The 18,973-nt window shown below is 48.8% G+C and overlaps 2 protein-coding genes across 5 annotated transcripts in view; one reads left to right on the top strand and one right to left on the bottom strand.

The window, feature by feature from the left end:
* The window catches only part of ATXN7 (ataxin 7), a 218,084-nt gene that overhangs the window by 84,628 nt on the left and 114,483 nt on the right, over positions 1-18,973 (bottom strand). The gene's annotated exons all lie outside the window — the stretch shown is intronic.
* The window catches only part of PRICKLE2 (prickle planar cell polarity protein 2), an 86,988-nt gene that overhangs the window by 54,526 nt on the left and 13,489 nt on the right, over positions 1-18,973 (top strand). For 2 of the 4 annotated variants that reach the window (XM_065749555.1, XM_065749552.1), the window contains exons 2-5: positions 5,567-5,750; positions 15,441-15,554; positions 16,813-16,950; positions 17,694-17,897. In XM_065749555.1, coding sequence (XP_065605627.1) covers positions 5,619-5,750; positions 15,441-15,554; positions 16,813-16,950; positions 17,694-17,897 — 588 coding nt within the window. In that variant the 5' untranslated portion in view covers positions 5,567-5,618. Of the gene's footprint in view, positions 1-5,566; positions 5,751-13,735; positions 14,388-15,177; positions 15,310-15,440; positions 15,555-16,812; positions 16,951-17,693; positions 17,898-18,973 lie in introns of those variants that run through there. The other 2 variants (XM_065749554.1, XM_065749553.1) reach the window with 2 other exon arrangements.

Raw genomic sequence — 18,973 nt, 5'->3', positions numbered from 1 at the left:
GCCAGTACATTAGCAATTGCTGCTGTTGACACCAGGAAGATCAGAAGGAATAAAGAGACCTACTGCAAACCTTTCTGGAGATGAGCAGCTATGCCTGCTCCACTGTCAGTACTGGAGCTGCATCTTCAGAAATAGTTTGGCTGCTGGATTATTCCTTCCTTTGTTTCATGGCACTGCTGTACTCTGTTACTTCTGCCTTATGTTCTTCTTTTAAGCCAGCTGCTCTTACAGCATCCTGAGTCAAGTGAGCTGTCCTTGGAGGACACCAAGGGCACCTTGTCTTTTGGATTGCTGCTACTGCAAGTGTCTGTGGCCCTTCCATTGATTTTCTGAACCCCAGTTTCACAGATAAAAGCTTTCCTTTTTAACCCAAAGATGACACAAATTCTTTGCAATTCATTGCTGCTGATAGGTTTTTTTGGAGTCTGGAAGAGTGTGAAGTGGCAAAAAGTTTTGCGCAGAGAGACATTGCTTTGTAGCTGAGCTTTGTGGCATCCCAGCATCTCTCTTGGGGCTCAGAAGAAGTGTGTGTGCAGAAGCTGATATTTCAGGTGTCCATGGGGAAACCCAGTCTGGGTGCTCCCTCTGAGCCCCACGACACCTCCTGCTACCATGCCCCAGCTTCCCATCTGTAGAATGGGAAAGCAGTGCCTGTACTGGGGGAGATTTGCAGGGCACTGTGTGGGAGTGTAGGGCTGTGTCCATGTTTCAGTTTGGGCAGATGTCTGCCTTGCCTATGGGATCTGGGGAAATGGATCTGTGTAGTTGGAGCTCAGGGTGGCAGGATGCCTGATTAGCTCCCAAATGAAGGGAGGAGATAAGAGGCAGGGACATTGAGAAGCCCTTGTTAAAAGGCTCAGGGGTCACATGAGCCACTCCAAACCCTCAACCTCTCCCTTTTTCCATGAAGTCTTGTAGTTTGGTGACTGACAAGCAGCTGGAAAGTCTGATTGCAATCAGAATGATGGCTCAATCCTGGAAAGAAATCGGACCGCCATATACATCTTGCACTTTGATGCAAGGGAATTGTCCCATTATATTTTACACACTGCATCCAAGCCGAGTAGAGGATTGCTTTTTTGAGGGATTCCCAATCTTGCATGCTAATGTGAGCACAAATGCATGCAAATCCTTTATAATAGAGCATAACACAGACGTCTGGTAGCCCTGTGCTGCAGACGTGGCTCTGTTCTCACATTGTCTTCAGTGACAGTGTTACTCCCTCATGCAGGCCATTTATCTTCATCCCAGAAAAAAAAAACAAGCAAGGAACAGAGATAAGCAGTACCAGTGGGTGATAAGAGCTCTTTGCCCAGTTCCTTCTACATCCAAGAGGAATTTTAACACGGTGATGTTTGCTGCCTGATGCCCTGCTGTCCATGTGCCCATCCAGTTGAGCTGGAAATAAGATCCTCAGCAAGGCAGACGGGGTTTATGTAGGCAGGAGCATTGCATTAACAAGCCCAGGAGAGTAAATGCCTGCTCGTGCAGCCTGAGAGCTGTTGGCTGGAGGGATGCAGCATGAGGCCAGCTTGGCAGGCACCGCGCCCGCTGTCCCAAACCATTTGCTAAGAGCTGTTTTCTTCCTACCACTGCCTTGGCTTCAGGCTCTCTCTGCTCCCAGTCCTGTCTTTCCCAGGGATTTTTCAGCAGTTTGACTTACTGTTGGTGCTGTTGAGGTTATGAAAGGTCTTCTCAGGGGCTCTGGTGATGGCATAGGTTGTGCTTTGTTAACTGCTGTATGTAACAAGAGACATTCTTGTCCTACAGACCCTGCAGATCAATCGGGCTCATGTTAAACCTCACAGAGATGGACCTGGCCTGGAAACATGCTTTTGCATCCCAAGCAATAGGGGCTTGGGAGCCAGATTTTCCCCTTGATCTGTTTGGCCCTGCTTCCTTCACATTCCCCTGCTGTTTTTTGTTTTGTTTAGTTTTTATGCTGTAGGAAGGGGAGTGCTCAGCTGAGGACTGCATGGGGTGGTAGGTCCCATGTGTGCCAGCAGCACCACGTCAAGCAGCCATTGCAAAATCACATCCCTCCATCTTGTAACTTCATCAGATGAATTGCTGACCTTAAGTCGAACAAATTTTTCAATCTGTTTTTGAGCCGCTGCTGCTTTGTACCATGTGCAATCAATTCAAGGCAGGCTTCTTTCCAGCTAAATCTGAAACCAGGAAATGTTATTTTCTCCCAGTTTTCTTCCCTCCCTCTCAGCCTGGCTGCTGGGCTGCCCCATGTGCAGCTCCTGGGGATGCTCAGTAGCTGTGCTTCCCGCAGCAGCTCTCCCCCCTCTTCTTTTTTCTTTGCCCGCAGGCTCCTGCTGCTTGGCAGCTTCTCTGTTTGCTCTCTGGCCCCAAGGCTGGGGGTGCCATCAACTTTCTGTACGCTATGAACAAGCATAGCATCACTAGGCTCCTATTCAGCAGTCCTCATTCAGCTCTGAGTCAGGCAAGGTTCTGAGATATTCCCAACTTTCAGGAGCAGCATCAGAATCTCCAGCCTGGTGGCCTCTCCACTGGTGGGCATCTCTGATACTCACCAGGGCAGCACTTTTGCCTGCTAATCTTGCAGATCTCTTCTGCTTTCTCTGGGACACCCCAGTGTGCTCATTCCACAGCCTAGTTAATGCCTAATGAGCCAGAGGGATCTGTGAGGCATGCTGGCAGCCCCAAATGTCTCCCAAAGCCTTTTTCTGTGCACCAGAGTATCTGCATCACCAGGATCAGGTCGCTTCTGCCACCGTCCATACGATGGAGCATCAGCACTTTGTTGCACTGGTGTTATCTTGCTTAACACCATTCTGCTCTGAGTGCAGTTGGGGATATTGCTTTTTCAATTCCATCTCGTGTTTTGAAATGTACAATTTTATATTAAGCTTTTACTACCGGGAATTATTTTTAATTATAGAGAGCTGAAAGATGATAAAGTTGAGTAAGTGAGACCTGTGTGAAGAAGTCATGGAAACCATATCATAGAAGTAGAAAGATACTCGTAAGGCACTTAGTATTGTTCCCATGAAACAACATATCCTAACGTAAAGAAAATAATTGTAATTAAAACCATTAATCTTCCTCGTTTTTAACGAGGGGAAAGGAGGAGAACTGAACCTCTCAAGGGCAAGATCTTGAAGTTGGTTGTGATTTACCCAGGGAGGTGGCAGAAACTCCATGCCTGGAGGCGCTCACTTTCTGACAGAGCAGTGTGGTTACAAAGCCCATTGTCCTGGCCTGGGGACCTCACTGCTGAGCAGACGGGCTCTGTGTGTCCTTTGCTTTTCTGATCCTCCCAAGCAGTTTTTTTTAACAATCTGACTTCTGCCCTCAGGAGGGTATGGCTGGTGAATAATCCTCATGAGAACCAATTCTAGCCATCGCTGGCAGATGTGGGGCTGATTCCAAAACCCATATGGCAGTGGGAACTCCTTTCCATCGTGCTGCTGTGGTACCCATGGCCCCTGGCACGTAGCGCATCCCAGAGCTCTGGGGCAGAGGCTGTCCTTGCTCCGCCTCCCTCCCGGGGCTGTTCTCTCATCCCACCACCTGATACCAGCATTTCTCTCATTAGTTTTCCAAGAGCAGACTGCTGGGCTGTCACCCTTTGAAGTGTGTGATTGATGTCCTGAAAATTAAATTTGGCAAAAGAGTCCTAAACTCCGCTAGGATAACTGCCCAAGTCACAAGCGCTGAATTCGAGGCTGCGGAGTTATTAATTATTCTTAACATCTTGTTGCGTGTCGAGCTGCTTCTAATCATATCACGAAATGAGATGGAAACAGCTAAGAAACCAGCAGCTTTGCTGTGGCAGAGCCTTTCCACAGTAGCTGATAAATTAAAGTATTCACGTGAAATTGCGCCTTGATTATTTTTGAAGGTAACAGCCAGAGGCGATGCCGAGACTTTCTGGCTGGATGCGAACCAGACGCTCGGTGTGCGTTTGGGTCTGTGTGTATGTTAGATCTGATGAAAGGCAGGAAATGGGAAAATCTGGCAAATCTCCCTGGCTTGACTGAACGGAGCCTCTTGACTTTTGCTGGAGTGCATTTTTTTTTTTTTTGTGCTGTAATGGCCAAGTGGAAATTCAGACTCAAAGCTGGATCTGAGCACTGGTATGCTTCGCTGGCCTGTATGCAGCGGTGTAAAAGAAGGAAAGGTGTTTGAGAATGAAAGCCCTGGTGTTTAACTATTGCTGCCCTCCTATTTTCTTTGCTTTCCGTTACAGCAGACAAAGCTGCAGTGATCACAGAAACTTCTCCCTTGCTTTTTGTCTGTTACCTTATTTCTGAGATGTGGGCTTGATTTCCCCCTTCTGCTGTATGAAGAAAAGCAAGAGGATACCTAATTCCCTAGAAGTCACCGACCTTTGATTAGCACAAATTAATTCAGAATCCCGTGAGGTTACTTCAAAATAGACACCATTGACCCATATCATGGAAGAGGGCTGTATTTTCAGAAATAGAAACTAATTTACCAGTGCTCACTCTAACCCCTTTTTTGGGGATGTAAGGAGTGTTTTCAGCCCAGTTCGTCCTTGGCTCTCACCCCTATACGTCCTTCTGTCAGCTCCAAGCCCATGAAAAATCTCCCACGAACCACCAGCTGCAGGAGTAAACCCTCAAAAGGAATGTTAAGAAGTGGTAGTTGCATTGAATTAAGCTAATGTGTGCTAAATAGAAACCTTCAGTTGCGCTTTCTGTTTTTATTATGTGTCCGGGGCAGCGTGTAAGCCATCGAGCCAGGCTGTTAGCATCCTGCTGGCATGCAACCCTGGCTTATGTTGCCTCCCTTAATTTAATTTAGCTTTATATGTTCGGACTATAATCAATTTTTATGCTACTTTAATAAGCAAATTTATGCTATCAGCATGCTAAAAAGACTTGTCATTCACAGCTTCCCAGTCAATCCACCATTTTGTGCAGTAGCCAAGTGCTCAGCTGTCCTAAATTTGGTTGCCGTCCTAAATTTCGTTGCTGCCCTACAATTACTGGCTGGCATGCTGCTGCTGCCATGCAGGGACATGGCCCTCACACCAAGTAGCCCTGGAAATACTGTTTGCATTGCAGTGCAGAAAGAGTGGATATATAGCCCCAAACATTTGACAGCTTGACCCAGCTGGATTGCCAAATGTTGTTGTAGAAAATACAGACTTTATTTCCTCTGTGTGAGAGAGACAGATACTGTGTTAGAAAGTGCCCGAGCATAGAAAAAAAATAAAAAAATAGGGGTTGTTTTGAGTAGTGATGGCCCAGTGGCGGGCAGGAAGCACTCCTCTTCCCATTTACAGCTCATCAGGGAGCCATATCTTTAAACTGAAAGAGAACAGATTTAGGTTAGATATTAAGAAGAAATTCTGTACTCAGAAGGTGGTGAGGCAGTGGCACAGCTGCCCAGAGCCGTGAGTGCCCCATCCCTGGAGGTGCCCAAGGCCACGGATGGAGCCCTGGGCAGCCTGAGCTGGTGGAGGCAGCCAGCCCATGGCACAGGGCTGGAGCTGGGTGGGCTTTAAGGTCCCTTTCAACCCAACCATTCTGTGATTCTATGATCTCTTCTTTTCCCTCTCTTGCAGGAAGATTTGCCTCCACTGTAAGTGCTCCCAGGAAGAGCACATCGTAACAGTAATGCCCCTGGAGATGGAGAAGACTGTCACCAAGCTGATGTTCGACTTCCAGAGGAATTCCACCTCCGACGACGACTCAGGCTGTGCGCTGGAGGAGTACGCGTGGGTTCCTCCCGGCCTGAAACCTGAGCAGGTAACCCTGACACCAGGCTTCCCAGATACATGGTGCAAATTCGCTCTTCAGAAGCAATCACCCTTGTTTTCTCTTAGATGTATGGGCAGGTGCTGTGTGCAGTTCATGTCTGCCCTGAGCACACCAATGGAACAATGTAATAGAGATGTAACCCTTACAGGACTTTGGTATCTGTAGATGTTACTGGGAACTGAGAGATGGAGAAACAAAGTACTTTCAGGATGGAGTTTGTTGTGACAATCAAAGGAAATAGGAAAAACATGCCTACTGCTGTTTTGTGGGGGGAAAGTTGATAGGATGCCTGTGTGTCCAGGGCAGCTGATGCACGTGTCCTGCTCTCCTGGGCCACTAAGCTGCTGCACAGAGAGACAACGCCAGCAGCTTGCTATAGGAATGGGCCAAAGGCTTTGAGGTTGGTCGTGATGTTTATGACTTGCTTGAACTTCACTGGAGCAATTCTTTCCAGCATCTCTGTTATTGGATTTTAATGGGATGGATTAGACTGTGTGGAAAGCGCATTGATTTCTGCTCTGTGCGCTTTACAGGATTTGTTTAGTTTTTATGCTGATCTTTTACATGTTCAACTCCGAACTTAATTTGCAGAGGAGATTGCAAAATGCGCTTAGCCTTGATAATTGCTATGGCAATCATTTTAAATCGTGTAAGGACGTTGGGAGAGTGTGGAAGGCTTTCATTATTACAGTTACTGTCCTTAAATACTGTGTTTTCCTGAGCTTTTATTCAGGAGGGCTTAGGCATTTCCTGAAATATTTTGGCACCATCCATAGGCTGTAAATATTATCTGTCTGTTTAGAGAAAATCCAGTTGTTTGGGTTCCTTTCCACCCCCACCCCCCCCCCACCCTTGTCTTTGCAAGCCTGGCTCAGTGCTTGCTCTCAGCTCTGCAGCATTGTACGTTTCACTTGGTGCCATCCAAGCGTGCAAATCAAGGAGCAGCCTTGCCTTCTGTCCCCTTCCCTGTGGTAGATGCTCCCTTTGAGCCTCGCAGGAGGCGCCACGTTGGGTGCCTGGTCAGGGACAGCTGGTGCTGATGTCCTTCACACTGAGGGGACACGAAAACCAGGTGGGTTTCAGAAGTCCCCCTGGTGGACCACGTCCAAGCTGGTACCTGTAGCTCTGGTGTCTCATGCATTACTCAGATTAGCGTATTTTAGGTTCTTCCAGCACCTGTTTATTTCAGAGTTCACCATGCTTCTCAACGCAAACACTGGCTTACTGACTGTGCTTCTGTGGGCCTTTCAGCAGATCTGACCTCTCTAATCACCGTGGAGATGAAGAGCAGCTATGGGCAATGAAATCCTCCCAGCATAGCTCATCTGCTGGCCCCTTGAGTGCATTTCACACCTCAGATGAAACCCGTAAAGAATCAAAAGCAAGGTGTGACTGCAGAATTGCTGCACGAGGCCAGGAGTTGTCCTTTGATGGAGAGCAGCACACTGAGCTTCTGATTTCTGTTAGGGCAGGGGTAGTGCTTGGAGGGAGATAAGGTGGAGGATCACCACGAGTGGAGTTGTGAAAGGCCTGCCAAAGGAAGTGTATGGCGCTGAATATACTTGAGTTTTTGTACTTCATTGTATGAGCTCTGTGCAGGTTCTAGTGCTGGACCTGGATGTTGATGAGATTTTGGTTTGTGCTGCCTGTAGGTGGTGGTGATGATTGTGGTATGGAGAGAATGTGCTGCAGAGCCTCTCAAAGGCTGGTGTCTGAGCCTGCAGCTGCTTGGAACCTTTGGTGGTGGGCCCAGCTGCGTGCTGGGACACTGCTGTCAGGCTAGAGTGAAAATACAGATCGCAGGCAGTGAAATTTTCTCCGCCTTCCCTTTCCTCGCTGTTGTATTTCTCTGACATGAAACAGATGAAACGAAACAACTTTTTTTGCAATATTCTACTTTATTAAAACCTCTGCACAGCATATGAACTGGGGAGGTAAGTAGTCCCCTGAAAGACTAATGCAGCTCTCTTATTGTACTTGGACAGCAGCTTCTTTTCTACCTTGCTGTTCTTGGGAGACAGTGTTCGTGTCTCACTCAGCACAACAATTTGCAGGATTTCAGGAGGGAAGTTGGCCAACAACCATAACATCGTTTTCTGGCAGTTTCAGCAGGTCATTCGAAATTGGAAGAGTCCCTTCCATCCGTAGCTTAAAATATTTATTAAACATAATCTAAAGGGAAACCAGCCCAAACATAAGAGGTCTCATTGGATTCCTGGACACTAATCTGGGAGCAGTCAGCTGGTCAGTGGTACGTGCCAACCGTGTGAAAATAGTGTCGCTTACTTTAGCATTGGTCCAGTGTCTACAGATCATGATCCAAACACTGTGTTGAAGAACAGAGCTCAAGTTTTCCCTTGTATTACGTCTGATCAGCATGAAGGACTACAAAGTCCTTACACAACAGTCAGATCTTTTATATATTTCTAAACAAGCTTATACCACAGAGTTGAGGATAGTAATATAAAAAATGTTAAAATTCAACTGCATAAGTTATGGTAAAAATTCATCAGGAAAATGAGTAAAAATTAACGATACCTGTGCTCAAGAAAGAGAATTTGATCAGGAAAGAGACAGGAAATATTGTGTGGAGATGCCCAGAAGAGTTGGTTTGTCTGGTGTCCCCAGTCGAAGGGCTGGATCACTCCCTGTGCATTACAGGAGGAAGAGCAGTTACTCAAGCTAAAACTTTGGCATGCAGATGTAGATAGAAACTGGCTCTGAATGCATTCAGGCAGGAAATTGGAAGAGGTTTCAAACTATCAGAGGTGTAAGGCTCAGCGGCAGCCTGCCAACAGGGAAGGCGGAGGGTAAAAGCCCAAGAGTGAGCTCCATAAATTACAACGTGATCAGAAAATGTGGTTTCTTCCAATAGCAGTTGGCTGTCCAGGGTGGCTGCGAGGCTGCTGCGAACTCTCATCTCACCTGCATCAGGACCCTGCTGAAAAATGGTCTCGCGGTAGGAGGTGGAGATCTCTCCTGGAAGACGCAGCTGCAGTTGTGGTTGGGAGCAGTGGGGCTGTATGGAGGGAGAAACGGAAGCTCAGGGCTCAGAGAAGTGCTCCTTTCTGCTGGTCTGCAGTTCCCTGGCAGATAAAGAGATAAATGTGGAAGTCTTGAAATGAGTAGCAGCAGTAGAAACCCGTACTGAGCAAACCCAAATCCCAGGCCACGGGGATGGGGAGCCAGCTTGTCTGCTGGGGCTGGCAGCCCGAGCACTGGGCTGCTTCATGCTGACACCACGTCTGGGGGCAGATGAGAATGAGTGCTTCTATAATGTTTTTCACATATTTAGGCAAGGGCTGTGTAAGTACATGTGAATGCATGGCCTTGAATTCCTTGGGCCTGTGGTTTGGAGAAACCCAAAGATGTTACAACACGCCAGCTTGAATTTCTGGATACAAGGGGCTTTTGAGGATTCCTGTCTTTATTGTGTCTCAATAATAGGAGCAGCTGGCTATGGGCACAGCTCTCAAATGAAACAAAGGATGGGCCTCGACTTCAGCTGCGGTGTGGCTTTCTGTATGGCTCCAGCATGCCAGCATTCGAGACCTTTGTATGTGCTGTAAGAACTTAATTCCCTCTTGCTGACAGCACAGTTGCTTGAATTGAATCCCTTAAACATTGGGAAAATCTCATCTGAGCTAAAATTAGCCATGCTGCAATTCAGAAGACCGTTTTCTTCTAAGGCAGCAACTGGAACTGGGACCTCGAGAGCTTCACGGTGTGGTGTGAGACTGTCTGTGTCACGGGGAATTTGTTCAGGAGCTGATGTACATGTTGATTTCTGTGCTTGGATCTTTTGCAAGGCTTGTAGCACGGTCCTGAGTGAACCTTCAAGCTCCATCAGCTGCTGCTCAAGTTATTAAGTGAGCAAAGGACAGTGGAGACAAACCTACAGTGAGCATGCTTACACCTTACCAATAAATACAGCCACTTTTACCTCCTCGGTGTGGCAGAAAGTCATTTAGCTGGGCCAGCTGTCTCTGGAAGACATGTGCCTCACTTGGGCCTGTGGATCATGACTGAGTGCATTTTACCTTTTCAGTCTTTCTTGAGCCCTATAAATTTAGCAAATTATTTCACTATGCATGCAGAATGTGCAGCAAGGGATAGTCAAGACAGACCAAAGCAACCCTATGCCTTAAGCCCCAAAACAAGGGGAAATAGATAATTTATGGCCAGGAATAATAAGATCTCTGTGAATAAATCCCAATCTTGACCTGATGCTGAGAGCAGTTGTACCTCATGAGCTTGTGGCCTGGAGCTGAGCCGTTCCCCCACCCTGCATTGGAGGAGGACACATGAGCACATCCCTACTCTGCTAGAGGAAGACAGAGTACGACCATGCGTCTGGACCTCTGTTCTCCTTCTGTGTCCTAGGGCATTGGTTTGATGGTTGTGAGCCGATGAGAGCTGTTGAAACAGTTTAATTCTTGAGCAGCCTTGTCAGGGATGGAATTGATTACTTTTGTCGGCCACAGAAACAAAAGCGCTGATCTGACGTGGACTGCATGGTTCTCAGAGTTGAAGCACCCGTATGATGGATGGCAGAGGTAAGAAGCAGGAGAAGAGCAGAGAATGGAAAATAAAACAGAGTGATCCCAGTGTATTGTCCTGGAGCTTTATTCCAGTGTACAGTTACAGCCTGTACTCTCTGCAGCAGCATTCTTGCACGCTATCCCACAGCTAATAAATACAAGAGCATTTTAAGTGGCATACCCAGAGGAATTATCAGCTGCAATCAATGCAGCAGATGATTGCTATAACTGCTGGTGCTCCAGGGAACTCTGAGGGAGTTGGGGTCTGCTGGACAGCACACCACAGCCAGACCACCTTCATTTGCTTCTGGAAGCACTGTTTCTGTCTCTGTTTAATCCAATTTCAATTTTTTGCTCCGAAAAAGAAACCTCATGGCATGTGATTTCACAAGTCTAAAACTTGTGGATGTGTGTCCTTGATTCAAATGTTCTTCTTTAACGCCAGCAGGAAGCAATGTCTCTGCAGGATCTTTTATAGAGCAAAAGCTGCTCCAAAAGCTTGACAGAAATTGATGTCATTCTCAACAAGAAACCAGGGAACAGCAACACTCGAGCGGATGTGCTGCCATTAGCTGAGGGAGAGGAGCGCACGGAGAGCTGCACAGCGTGCCAGAACAAATAGATGCTATGGGAATTGCTTCTCTTTGTTCCCTGCCTTTGTCCTTGTGATTCTGGGGTAGGTTTGCAGGAGCAGGGGTGCAGGACAGCCCAGCGCTGAGGATGCTCTCTGCTGTCAGCACGTGGCTTTAGGGAGCAATCTTCTCCCACCTGAGGCTTTTGTGTGTCTCTCTCCACACTTCTCATTTGTGTCAGTTTCCAGCCCTGGAGACACTGGTTTTGTACACGCTCTCGGGGGGTTCCTCAATTATGAGACAGGATAGGTAGTTCTAAATAACAACAAGATGCCTTTAATGCCTCCCATCTGGCAGCAGCTCCCTGGCTGCAGGGCAGCCTGCTCGTGGGCACAGCAGGGAGGTAGGTCCATGGTCACCCTGCAGGATGTCCTGCTGCCCTGGGACGTGCCCGGCTGCAGCCCCACAGTGCTCACTCCTGCTTTGTTCCAGGACGCCTGGCCTCGCTGCCAGGACTGTTTTGCTCTGAGGAATACAGAAGTGCTTTGTCTCGTGATGTCTATGCCAGGTGTGGGGCCAACTGAACCCATTTTGTAGCTTCACACTGGCTGTGTTCTGTAGAGCTCTTTTGTGAGTGTGTGTGTGCAAGCACTTGCAAAATGTTGCAGATGCTTCCAGAAAGTCATTTATATGTGATTGGTTTGTTTGTTTGTTTTCCACCTTCTTTTTCCCCTGGAAGCCAGCAGGAAGCTAACAGGCCTCAGCATCATTCTTCTGTAGGTTTGAAGTAGTTAGTGTAGAAGGTACTGGAGACATTCAAGGTCAGGCTGGACAGGCTCTGAGCACCTGACTGAGCTGTAGGTGTCCTCACTCATTGCAGGGGAGTTGGACCAGATGACCTTTAAGGGTCCCTTCTGACTCAAACCATTCTGTGATCACCCCATGTCGCACGTGCTGCTAGGAGTCCAGCACGGGCTTGTTGCTGCTGCTTGGGCCAAAACTCACCACACTCTCAAATCTCCCACGCCCCTGCTTACCCAACCATGGTCCCTTTTTGGGGTCATGTCCGGGCACTGTGTTGCATGAGGGCTGGTGCATCCTGCCCTGGCAGGGCTGGTTTGGGGAAGGCAAAGCAGGGCTACTGCCCAGCTGTTGTGGCTCTGCAAGTCATCACTTGCAGCTGCAGCAACACCAGGACACCTCATGCTCCTTTATGGCCCTTCCAGCAGTACAGTCACACCGAGCAGCCCTGCCTGGTGGGTGCTTGGGGTGTTGTGCATGGGGTGCACCTGGCGGAAGGGTGTTGTGTTTGCAACCTGAGCACGCACTGCCTGAAAGCACTTGCTTTTCCCACCCCCACTTTTATTTCTTTGATCAAAGAAATCTTTCATCAATGCCATAAGCTCACAGGTTGTTTGCAAACTTTTCCTTCCTGGAGGAGGTGTAGGTCTTTTTCCTCATAGGGGCCGGGGGTGTTCTGCCTTTGGCAAGGAGCCTGTGGGGCCACCAGCAGAAGCCATGCTCCTACCTGTGTTTGGCAGGGATGGGGTGAGTTTGTAAGCTGACAAAGTTAAACTGGAAACAGAGCCTGAACCTAGGAAGGCTGCAGAACACAAAGGCATTTGTAAACTAATGTAATTACTTTCCTCAGTGCCTTTGAGTGAAGTTGGCTTTACTTTAAAGGCTTTTCCCTACCCTCATTTTACATTGTGTTCTTTCCTTTCTCCTGGTTTCTATCTTCCCCCTCTTCTCTTTTAGCTTGAAGGAGCTGTTGAGTTCCAAAATGCATATCAGCAGTTGTTATCCGTGCCCCCACTAAGAGGGGAGAGGAGCTCTTGGAAAGATTTATTTCTGAAGATGAGGATAGCACACAGAATGGGGAGGATGGCTGGGAAGACCCAGACATAGCATGGAAAACATTTTTGCCACTGCACCCTGGTGGCATCTGGGAACCCCGGCCCATTCTGAAGTCTTATGACTTGGCATGATGTGTTTCAGATTCTTCAGGGGGTTCTCCCACCTCGATGAGAGCAGAGAAGCAAGCGAGGAAGCCTAGCAGGGAATCCAGCCAGGTCCCTCAAGTAGCTCCTGAGCTTCATGTTAGGATAATCATGGACAAAGTAGGTCTGTTGCAAGGGGAAATAGCAGGACATTGAGTTGCTGCATTATACAGCACAAGTGTTTAATAAAAAAGCAATTAACTGGTGCAGCTCGTGCTGCAGAGCCTGGAAGGTCAGGGCATAGCCATCCACTGATGCTCAGGGGCCCTTTGGCCACAGTGGCTCTGCAGAGGGTTCACAGCTCTAAGGATTGTGAGTGCTTTGAACCAGAACTGAATGGAAGAGGAGTTTTTTTTTTTCTCATGGAAAACGCTGACCCTTTGTACAAAAGCAAAGTGCAGACAGAGCAGTTTTGCTTTTCCAGTGAGTTAACAATTTCTGCAGGCCTTTCTCCTTGGAAAGCCAAATGTATCTGAAAATCCCTTTTTCCTTTATTTTTCCTCGTTCTCAAGCTGGCTTTGCCAGCCCAACTGTGGCAGCCTGCAGCTGGGAGTTGGCAACAAATGAGAGATTGTGTTTCCTGAATTACGCTCACCTGGGCAAGGGACATCCTTCTGCTCATCACCTGCATGCGGTGGGACTTGTTTGTTGCCCACAGACACTGGGAAGGACCAGCAGCTGCCTCTGTAGCCCTTCTGCAAGTACCCATGCAGGAGGTCCTGCTGGCTGCCTTGACCCCAAAGCAAACCCTTTTGCAGGCAGCTGAACACAGGTTGGAGCCTGTTGTATTTGTTTTGTTTTGCTTTTCAAACCAATCCGCCCATCCCTGCCAAGCAATGTTGCCGGTGTGAGGAGAGCTGCTTCCCACAGACCTGCTGGGGTTAAATGGAAAACTTCCCAGCGGAAGCAGGAGAAGGAGCCACGCACACTACAGAGCCGTGCCAGGCTGCAGGAAGGCAGCTCCTGGCTGCCCATGCTGAGGGCAAGGCACACATCCCTGCTTCTCACCTAGCGTGTGTGTCTCACAGCTCATTGCCATAGGGAACGGAGCAGCCTGATGTCATTTGGCAGCTCTTTAAAAAAAAAAAATAAATAATAATAATTTCTGGCCACCACCGCCAACTTCAAGGACTCAACGGGCGAAAAAACTTCATCACAAGGAAAACAAACGGAGCGTCCTGAGTGCAGGTGGGACCGGGCAGCCCAGCCAATGCACCTGGAGGGTTGGCCAGGAGGAGCCAGCAGTGCTTGGAGCCCCAGGACAGCACTGCAGGGAGAAGCCAGAGCCCAGCAGCCAGATAGAGACCATGGCAGGAGGGGCACAGCACTGGGTTTGCTGCTGCGAGCTCTGCTGTGGACCTGGTGTGTGAACTTGGGCAGCTCACAGAACATCGTTACGCCGTAAATAACGCTTTGCAGGGGATATGTTTACTCCTTCACATGGCATGTCATAGGAATGTGTTTTCAGTGTGCTTTGATGTCCTTGGATGAAGGATGCTCTACAAATGCAAAGTAAGTGTTCTAACCCTACGTAGTTTGTTCCCTTTTTAACATAACAGAATATTTCTCACTCTTTGGTGGTTTCTATAGCTGGTGGGTCTGTTCCTGCTGTGCTTTAGCAAAGCAAATTCAGGGGTTCGCATGGCACACGTGCAGTGACACAAGCATGTGGAAACCTGCTAACAAGCTCCTTTGTCATAAAATCCCATGACGGGAAAGTTGGATCCAAGCATTGGTTTGGAGAAGAATGGAGGCGTTGGGAGGAAAACACCACAGTGGTAATGTCCAGGAAGCGCCCAATAGCAGAGAAAGCACCTCAGGAGGGTTAATCCCATGGTGGCAAAAGCAGAAAGCAGTTCACATCTCTCCAGCCAAGCACAGATTGAAGGATACCATCCATCCCCCTGCTCCTGCCCCAGCATCCACAGCCTCCTGATCCCAGCCGAGTAACAAGAGCTTCCCCTACCTTCACCCTCTCCTGCTTCTCCCCACGATGTTGAACCCCTCTGTGGCTGTTCCAAGGCTGCTGCAGGGCCATGGAGCCACGTCCCAGCCTTTCCGTGCACGTCCCAGTTGTGGCAGCCGGAGTGCTGAGTTCAGGGCGTGCTTCCTCACCAGGCTCTTCCTGCACCAGGGCACGCCGGGCCCCACCATGCTGCGCTTGTCATAATTGGTTTTAATTATATACTCTGAGACGAAAGAGAAGGAAAGAACACCAAACGAGCCTTCCAACAGATGTTATCTGCTGTTTATTTTCACAAATTGCTGCAGAAAAGGCCCGGAGGGTTTTGATGGAGGTGGAGGCTGAGATATAGCCAGCAACACAGAGGCTGCCGGGGCACAGGCTTTGTAACCTGCCCTGCCGAGGCAGGTGCCGACACATCCCCGCAGCCGGCCAAGCATGCTAACGCTATGGAGGCTGACGGAGCAAACGGTAACAAGCTGGCGGGCACTGCCGCCCTCCTCGAGCCCTCTTCTGAGAGAAAAGGCAGCAAAACCGAGGCAGCACGTGGCTGCGTTGCTCTGCTCGCTCAGAAATAACTGCTGCCCGTTTTCACTCCGTAGGTGCACCAGTACTACAGTTGCCTTCCAGAAGACAAGGTGCCCTATGTCAACAGCCCCGGGGAAAAATCGCGCATCAAGCAGCTTCTGCACCAGTTGCCACCGCATGACAATGAGGTGAGTGACATCGTGGTGTTGGTGGCGGAAGGGTGCCCCCCCAGGATGCTCTTCCTGGGGTCCCTGTCCTCGGGGATGCAGGTGGTTCTTTCTGCAGCCCTTTTCTGCTTTGCCGTGGAGTTCGGTGGCGTTGCTGTTTCAGCAGAGCTGTTTGCTACCTGTTGGGATTCCGCTGGAGGTTGGGAGCTGCTTGTTTTTAAAGTCTCAGCTTTTGTTTTTGAAATCCTCTGTGCTTCTCTGACATAAAAGCTCTTTCTCAGCCCTTGGAAGCCGCGCTCAGAGCAGCTCCAAGTGCTGTTTATCTCAGCCAGATGCAAAGTAACAGCAGCCCTTCCCAGGCGCTTCTTCCAGCTCACCTTGACGTGCACCAAGTTGGTGAGGTGTTTTGCTCACAGGCTGTGAGCCTGGGAGGCCAGGGTTTGAGTCAACACCAGCAGAGCAAGCACACCTCGCTGCATCTTGCAGGAAAGACGCGTGAGGCAGCAGAAAGGGTCCGCGCTCTGACGTCTTTTTTTTTTTATCAGAGAAAACATTGGCTGCTGCTGGCCCGCATAATTTCCCTGTGTAAACAACAACAAAGAAAGGTTTTTGTGCTCCTTTTGAAGAAGCTGCTCTGGAAAAGACAAACGGGTACTTTGTCTCATCTAGGTCAGGAACTCACAAGTTTACCCATGCGTGGCTGGGTGCCACAGGAGCAGCGCAGTGCTGCCGGCACCGCACAGGGGCTTCGCACGCACCCTCGGGCCCAAACCTGCCCGCCTCTCTCCCCTGGCAGCATCAGAAACCCACAGCTGGAAAACACTGGGATAAATGCACTGCAAAGCAAAGCTGCTGCAGGCTGGAACCACGAGCAAGTGTTGTTTCCTTGAGTGTTGCTTCCCTGAGCGTTTTGCATCCAGTTCCTGCTTGGTTTCGCTCCTCTTGAAGTGTTGAGAAACAACAGTTGGAGTTCCCAAATAGCTGGAGCTCCATCGTTTGCACAGGCAAGTAGGCCGTGCTTGAGAAACACCAACAAAACACTTGGGTGCTGCTGTAATGTCTCTGCCATAAGGTGGCTGGTGGAGGAAATAGGCCTGGTCGTATGTTTTCAGTTGTTTCTCATTTATGCATCATTGAAGTGGTGGCAGGGAAGGGTTTGAATTTCTGCTGAAATTCCCCCTATGGAGGTGGCTGTATGTTTTCTTGGATTCCTTTAGTGAGCTTCGCAGAGCCTGTGGGATTATGGCACAGAGCACAGAGCATCGCTTCTGTTTTTTAGGTTCGTTACTGCAATTCATTGGATGAGGAGGAAAAGAGGGAGCTCAAGCTCTTCAGCAATCAAAGGAAGAGGGAAAACTTAGGGAGGGGCAATGTCCGGCCATTCCCTGTGACCATGACAGGAGCCATCTGTGAGCAGGTGGGTAGCAGGTGGCAGAATGGTGGGAGCATGCCACGAGCACCCTGTGGGTTTTGGGGGCCAGAGCAGTCACTTTGACTTATCCCAAAGCTTGTGCAGGGAAAGCTGCTGGGATCCTGGGGACAGAATCATTAAGGTTTTAAAATACCTCTAAGGTCATCCAGTCCAACCACTGACCTACCTTCACCGTGCCCACTAACCACATCCCTCAGTGCCACATCTCCACAGTTCTTCAACACCTCCAGAGACAGCAACTCCACCACTGCCCTGGGCAGCCTGTGCCAGTGCATCGACACTCTTTTGGAGTAGAAACTTTTACTAATGTCCAACCTGAACCTCCCCTTGTCCAGACTGAACAATTAGAGTTCCCTCAGCTACTTCCCTAAGTCTTATGTTTCAAACCTTTCACAGCTTTGTTGCCCTCCTTTGGATGTGCTCCAGTGCCTCAGTGTCTTTCCTGTAGTGAGGGGTCTAAAACCCAACACGGTGTTTGGGTACATCGTTGTGGCAAGCAGTTGTTGGGTCACCATCACAATGAGTGCCCATTGGGTTGTCACCCAAGTGAGACTCCAGCAAGGCAGAGGTGGAACCAGGATGGGACCCAAAAAGCCACTGAGATTCTTGGAGAGGCAGCAGGAAGGGCGTTCTTGAACAGTGAATTAGCGCTTTCTGCCACTTATGCAAAAGCATCTCGTTAGGGATGGGCTCTCTGGCCTCGTGTCTCATGTTGGCTTTTCTGACAGTGTGGTGGGCAAATCAATGGAGGGGACATGGCTGTTTTTGCCTCACGAGCTGGGCACGGCGTTTGCTGGCACCCTCCTTGCTTCATCTGCAGCGTCTGCAACGAGCTGCTGGTCGATCTGATCTACTTCTACCAGGACGGCAAGATTTACTGTGGCAGGCACCATGCCGAGTGCCTCAAGCCCCGGTGTGCAGCGTGTGATGAGGTAAGAGCCCATAAGCCCCATTAAGTCCCAGCTTCCCACCTCTGTACCCTGTTTTTCTATAGTGTGAGGTGTTTTTTTTTTTTAATTGAGTGACTCATAAGAATACAGCAAAATCCTCAATAGGCAGTGATTTGAATTTGGAAGCCAAGAGCTGCACCAAAGGGGCACCACCAAAAAGACACACCCCAGCACGGGTGCACGAGAAGGTATTTCCCCTCTGTGCACAGTGGGAGTGGATGCAAAGTATGATGCTTTGGCTTTCCCTAGCAAGCTTTTCATAGGGTTTCCATTTGGCATCCTGTGGGATTTCGTGTTGAAATCTACCCAAAGCATTTCCAGTAACAACACACCCACCCATGCTTTGTAATTTCAGCCCGGCTATGTGTGCCCTTCCTTCCTTCTCCTCTCTTCCCCCAGAGGAAGCCTCTGGTGGGATGAGTGTTGTGTTTCTTACTAGCAGTAGTGTTTGAGTGCACTGCGAGCCAAAACAGGCTTTCAGAGAGGAGATTAAAGGGATGCAGGAAGCTGAACAAATGGAATACAAAACGAATGTAGAAAACCATGCGGAGTTGACTCTGAACATTTCTCAAGTGTCAATCTCTGTTTAAGAGGCTGGTGAAGGAAATTGTTCTGGCTTCTAAAGTTAAGAAAACCATAGTGTGGAAAACCATATGTACTATAAAATACCAAGTCCCATCTATGCAAGCGTATAATAGTAAAAATCCAAGGCTATGTGGTCTTGAAATGTAAAGAACATTGACGTATGTATCCAATTAAATTTGTAATGTTACCAGTGATAAAACAACTCCTAACCATGCAACTGGCCTGGTTTCCTCGTGATTTAGGCTGGGTAATTTCTTTTCTTGTACTTTTTATCCTCACAAATTCTCATACTAGGCTTTCGTTCAGCTCCTTCTTTCACATGCACTTCTTGCACTGGAGCATCCAGCACTAATTGTGACAGGGTAACTCAGAAAGGGGAAAGCTGTCAGTGCAAGCAAGTGGCAGCAGGGTGGGGGTGATGGTGAGCAGCCAGGTAACTCTGTTTCCCCTCCAGAGACCTGACACTATTCATT

This window comes from Cyrtonyx montezumae, unplaced genomic scaffold (assembly GCF_038088225.1).
Source record: "Cyrtonyx montezumae isolate F1298 unplaced genomic scaffold, pur_monq_1.0 scaffold_6, whole genome shotgun sequence".
Taxonomy (NCBI): Eukaryota; Metazoa; Chordata; class Aves; order Galliformes; family Odontophoridae; genus Cyrtonyx; species Cyrtonyx montezumae.
This window is presented reverse-complemented; position numbering and strand designations above follow the sequence as displayed.